The sequence below is a fragment of the Vulpes vulpes genome, chromosome 16, assembly GCF_048418805.1.
Source record: "Vulpes vulpes isolate BD-2025 chromosome 16, VulVul3, whole genome shotgun sequence".
In the NCBI taxonomy this organism is placed as follows: Eukaryota; Metazoa; Chordata; class Mammalia; order Carnivora; family Canidae; genus Vulpes; species Vulpes vulpes.
In genome coordinates this window covers 78924281-78930557 of record NC_132795.1, presented here as the reverse complement: position 1 = coordinate 78930557, position 6277 = coordinate 78924281, and the positions used below count along the sequence as shown (strand labels likewise).

The window sequence follows — 6277 nt, the reverse complement described above, 5'->3', positions numbered from 1 at the left end:
TATCATTTCTTTATGAGAGTAATGACTATATCCTCTTAAAAATCATCCTTTAACATCACAAATTGTAGATTTTTCCAGGATGTGCCAAGATGCCATGTTTACTGGACTCCTTACCAATGAAGCAGTATACATTGGCCTGACAGAGTCAATTGTTTAAGATCCTTGAAATCAATATCTTACCTTCAAAAGAAAAAAAATAGTCCCAGACCTTGCAAAAAAAGATACGTCCATTGCACAGTAAGAACCTTTTGAAATACATCTTTAATTTTAAAAAATCAATATGCAATCTACAAAATACTTTGTTACATGACTATTAAAGCTCAATCTGTTTTCTATTTTTATTGATATGACATAAAAATCATATTTTGAGTAAGATACAATACTTAGTTATTATTAAGGAAGGCCTCCTAACTGAATTTATAAGAAAAAGGGCTGTATCACAACTACAGTTTCTGAATGAAGGAAACCAAAACCCTAAAACTGTCTAATATATAAATCAGGTAAAAAAGTTCCATCCTTTATTTATGTGCTGGAAAGCATTTTTATACATTTCTAACGGATCAACTATTTTTATTCCAATAGAATAAGGAAATGTACTTAAATTTAGACCTGTACAATTTATCAGGTAACCATCAAGCCATGAATTTGTGTACACAGTTAATACAATGCTTTGACTAGTAAGGCAACTAGAGATCAGAACAATGAGAGCAGAATTAGCCTCACACTGGTCAACTCCTTGGAACTCCACCATTGTGTCCACCAGGCAACTGACCCCGAAACGGTCAAACCCATAAAGGGTTGATCTAAATTACTTAAATTGTTAGAAAGGAGTAGTTCCTCCTTCACTCACATCCTTCCTCCCTTCCCAACCTTAAAAGCAGAGGTTTTTGTGGTTGTTTCGAAGATTATCATTTGCTTTCTGGCAAAGGAAATTTCACTTCTTAATTTGGAAGTCTAAGTGAAGCCTACCTGATTTTTCACTTAGAGCACCATGGTCACATTTGACCTTCTGCCATTTCTGAGGTCAGAAGAATTGTATTAAAAAACCTCTCCTCCCTTCACAGAATGTTAATTTAATGCTAAGTAATGAATATTTAAGGATCCTAATAGATGTGCAAATTAACAATTATGCTGTAGCACCCCGCTGTTAATGCTATCAACCTTTGCATTGCTGCAGAAACTCAGTTTGGGCTTCAGTCAGCCTTTTGTTACTATATTTTCAACACTGAATCTTGAGATGCTCCTGAAGGCTGGATGGCTGGTGGTAAATGACCCCAGCAGTGAGGTACCCACCAAAACTGGACAACCTGTGAAACATGAGGGGTGATTAATTGAACCCTTTGCTGAAATTATTTGGAGGTGTAAATATTCATTAAGTTCACCTGAATCAGACTCTGAGCTCTTAATGGGCAGGATGCCATAAAACAGATTTAAAAGGAATGGCACAAGTTAACCCAGCTGACTTCCTTAGAACCATGGAGCAGCATCAGGTCTAGCCTGCCTCCTTATTTGATCTCAGCATTAACTGAAGTCACTCCAGAATGTACCACACCAGATGATGGGGAAAGATAGTGGAATTTTTTTTTTCAGTCTCTCTCTCTCTCTCTCTCTCTCTCTCTCTCTCACACACACACACACACACACACACACACACACACACTTGCCCTCCTAAGCATCAACAGTGAATCTCAAGCGTGACATTATGAGCAATGCATCAAGTGAAGTTAAAAAGAACAATACCAATTCATTTTGTTACCTTTTGCATCCTTTGTCTTTAAAGTAAAAATAATGAAGAGCGATACAATCTGCTGATTGATACAGACCATCATAAATGTTGGTTTTAGTCTGTTTTTGAACAGATTAAAATGAGTGTAATACAATATTAAATAAAACATGGTATCAAGTCTGTGGGCTGACAAATAAATGTTGTTTGGAAGAACATTATTATATCATCAGCTTTGACTCAAAACAAATTTGGTAAATTGAGAAATATGCCTCCTAATCATATTTAAGATTCAATACAAATTGAAGGTGTATTATTACCCCAAGGAGGACTTTGTTTCTCCAGGCAAAAAAATACGTAGACTATGGAATTCATAAATTTTAAGTCTGACCTTTCACTGTAAATACTGAAAGAAAATTATAAACAGAATTATAACTACTAAAGCCATTGACTTTTTATTAGAAACCAAGCATTTACCTGACTTTGAAGAATAGAAACATTACCTCTTAAAAATACAGGTAAAATAATCTAGTGTCTTTCGTTTTCTTTATCTTTTAAAGAAAAAATACCCTAAAGTAAGCAGAATTAGCATAAATAGCATGATAGCAGAACCAGCATAAAATAATCATAATAGGATTTAGACTTCTACTCAAGAGAGGCTTGTGTTAATTACAAATAATACTTTATCAAAAATACATTCTTAGAGTCTGAACTTTTGGGAGACAATATTCATGAACTTTAAAAATTCATCTGTAATATACATAAATATTTTAACTAGTGTCCAACACCATTCCATTCTGAAAGGAACCTCTCCAACCAAAAGGCGATTTGTCTTAGTGACTTGTACTAAAATATGTATATCAACAGAAATAGCTTCTTTGCAACACACACCAGAATACAAATACATTTTGAAAATGATAACACCATGGGGGAAAGACAGGTACCAAATACAGTCATTGATTACTCACCAATGTAGTAAGAGGACAGGAAGATAAATTACTCAAAATCACAGATACTTCCACATCTCCCTTTTAGCCTATAATTTCAGCATCATCCCACACCTAGCCACATTCCAGAGATGAGCAAGAGGAAAGATTGAATATTTCGGTTTATGTCTCCTTTGACTGCCTCACCCCCCCGAAGAGGTGCTAACAGAGCACGAAGAGATGGGGACTGGAAGATGATAAATATGGTACCCAGGTGATCCAGAGTGCAAAACATTCAGCCACTGCGTAATTAATAATCCAAAACCCTTTAACCAAGCTGGCTGTCTGGTAACACATTGAGCAACAGCGACTGAGTCTTAATGGGAAGCAAAAACATCATACAAATGATAGACACATTTTATATGAAACCTCTGGAGCACAACCATATCAAAAGCATAAAATATTGATTGTTCGGTTTCAGGTCTTCACTTCTCTACACATGACCACTGGGCCTGTCCTAAGCCCTCTATTGAGAAGTCATTTCCACGACACAGAAGCAGATCTTTGTGTGGTTGCTGTGAATTACATATTTGAAAAGTGGGTCGTCATTTACTCTTGCTGCTCCTACTGAGTTACACAGTCACCAGCTTTATCTGGGTCTTCTCCATCGATTTTAATCCTCTTCTTTTCTATTTCGACCTGTATGCAAAAGCAAAACATGGCAGCATTAACCAACACAGCACTATCACCGCTCAGTCACTCAGTCCTACTTCACACAGGACGCAAGGACTACAGCCACCTCATCTTTTGGACACAGACACAGCGCCTCCACCCTTTCATGCTGGCTCCTAGTGAGAGTGAGGCAGGCTGCTCTCCTTTTGGGCAACAGAGCCCCCCAAATCCTTCTCTCTAGCGTCAAATCTGGAAGAGGACTGAAACTCCTTTCCCATCCAGTCAGACATAGGGTTAATAAAATGTACATAGAATACACATATTGATAAGACAGAGTCCTGGCCAGACATGTAATCAGTTATGCCTCCAAGTATCAACTATATAGCTTTTTGCCCACTTGAGATTTATAACCCACCCCAAGTCATCTAATTAAAATGAACGAGGTTACAAGCTAGTAACCAGCTGGACAGAACCATCTCCCTACCCCTCATCCTTTTCATTTCATCTCAGATGTTACCTCCTCACAGAGGCCTTCCTGGACCACCTGAGATCAGGAAGCCCTCCATCATTCTCTGTCCCGTGCCCCTAGTTTATTACTCTCTTCTTAGACTCTGTCACTCTTTGACACTACTTATTTGTTTATGAATGATTTTTCTCTTCTCCCATTAGAAGGTATGCTTCACAAGGATGGGAACCTATCTCTTGTTCACTTTTGTGTCTCCAGCATTTAGGGCGGTACCTGGCACTTTAAAATTGCTCGATAAGTAGTTGTGAGATGGAACGTACCTTTTTGAACCTGACTGTCACCAAGTGTAGAGAAACTAGTAAATGCTATTAAAGTGGCAGAGACTTGGTTATTTCTCTAAAAAACACCAGCAACCTGAAACAACCCATGCATAAGAAAATAGGCATAAATGAATTCTCCACTGTGCTTGGCCAACATTGCAGTCACACATAATACTTATATGCCAAGTGTGACAGGTCAAGTTCTCCAAGAAGCGGTCTCTGAGACGGAGACCAATGAGCAGAAAGCTACTGGGGAGTACTGTCTGGGTCGACGCCTGTGGGGGAAAGAAGGTAACAGAAGAAGGCAGAAAGGAAGAAGTTGGATGGCAGTGCAGTCACCATAAAGGCTTCAGCTGATCTCCCGGGAGAACTGGAGCTGGGAGGACTGCAGAGTCAATCCAGGCTGAGGCAAGAGGGTCCTGATACACCTGCATCCACCAGGAAGGGGGTGTGATCTGGGGCAAGGCAGCTTACTTCAGCAGAGCAATTCCTAGCTGCTGAGAGAGTTAAGTCCTTTAGTCCCAAAGGGGCTGCTGCACACCACAACACTCACCCATCATTAATTTTATCAGTAGGACAAAAAAAAAAAAAAAAATCACTGGACCCAAACACATAGGTTTATAAACAGATGGTCCAGAATAAAGAAAAAATCCTCACTTATACTATTACTAAATTACTATAATATTACTATATTTTAAAACTACCAGTTGATGTTAATGATGTCTTATATAATCACACCACTTCACGATGCTGTAGGAAATGTGTGGCAGAGCTTATCTCCATATTCGCTAACTTTGAAGATGAGAAGGAAAAGCAAGTTTGGAAACAGGTGCAAGTGTATGTCACTCTTTAACTCATCTGGCATGAAAATACAGAAGACCTGGCAGTGAGCATTTAAAATTGTTAAAATAGAGTAACCCAGCATTTCCCAAAGACTGCTCCACAGAATACTATTTCAGAAGGTATTGATAGGTGTGCTACATGCACATGCCCCTAGAAACAAGATTGTATAATAAATGAGTTGGGGGAAATTGAGTTAAGTCTAACAAGTTAATTTATTGCAGAATTTCTCAGAGCCTTTATTTAGATTAGCATAGTGTACAGCATTCCTCAACTTATTTTTTCCTTGGATCATTATATTTTTTCCAGAGAACACATCTTGGGGAAATGCTATTCTAACACACTTTATTTTAAAGATGCTTCTGAAATGTGAATTTGTTTTTTAATGCCCTGTGTTTCTTTGAGAGTAGAATTAAGTGACACTGTGTGCTCAGGCTCCTGATGTTTTCTAGGAGTGAGAGAAACTTGGTTCACTGGCGACCATCAAGTTTCCATGACTGGGCTCTTTTCTAGATCAAATAAACACACTTACATACACACATACACGGTCATTTAAGAGGGCAAAACATATATCTAAAGCCAAATCAGGTCTTAGCTCCAGAAGCCTCAAGTTGAACCAAGGGGCTTTGGGACATACCTGAATGTTGTAGCAAGCTCGCTGATGAACATGTTTCTGTGGCTGGACATCACTCTCTACCCCCAGAGACCTGACCTCCGTCTTTGAGGCACAGGTGTCAAGCATTCCGAACTGAACAGTTGCAAATGGATACCAATCAGAGGGAATTTCTTGGTCTGATCCAAGTTCTAGTTTGTAAGACAGGCAGTGGGGATGATCAGGACCTTGAAGAAAAAAAATCAAATGGTCAAAATATTTCAACGGCCATTGAACATTCCTCTTAAACACAAGCAGCACTCATCCCTCTCTTTAATAGACAACTCCATTAGCACTGTGGCAGTTTAAGTTCTGTTTAAACAACATACCATCAAAATTCACAATTTTGTACTAAGTAGGGGAAATCTGTGTTTAAGTACCAGCTTTAAAACAAGTACAAGTTCATTACTATATATATATTAACTCCTGAAGTGTTTTTAATTAACAGTATGTTGTTTCTTTAACTAAATATGACTAATATTTGTATGAAGTATCCTTATTTGGCTATAATGTACAATTGGATGTGTTTTAACAAACCCTTTCCCTTAAGTAGACTGAATAAGCTCTTACAATAATTGTAACCTTATTAATTTTCTTACCACTCTGTTTCTTGATAGATAATACAAAGGTAAACTTCAGCCCAAATTGGGTCATATTATTAAAAATTCTAATTTTTTT

At 37.9% G+C, this 6277-nt stretch overlaps 1 protein-coding gene across 3 annotated transcripts in view; it reads right to left on the bottom strand.

Annotated features, from left to right (window-relative positions):
• Window positions 1-242: 242 nt before the first annotated feature.
• Window positions 243-6277, bottom strand: part of STON1 (stonin 1) — a 49581-nt gene continuing 43546 nt past the window's right edge. For all 3 annotated transcript variants that reach the window (XM_072741948.1, XM_072741949.1, XM_072741950.1), the window contains 2 exons: window positions 5585-5787; window positions 243-3348 (listed from right to left, as the gene is read on the bottom strand). In XM_072741948.1, coding sequence (XP_072598049.1) covers window positions 3274-3348; window positions 5585-5787 — 278 coding nt within the window. In that variant the 3' untranslated portion in view covers window positions 243-3273. The remainder of the gene's footprint in view (window positions 3349-5584; window positions 5788-6277) is intronic.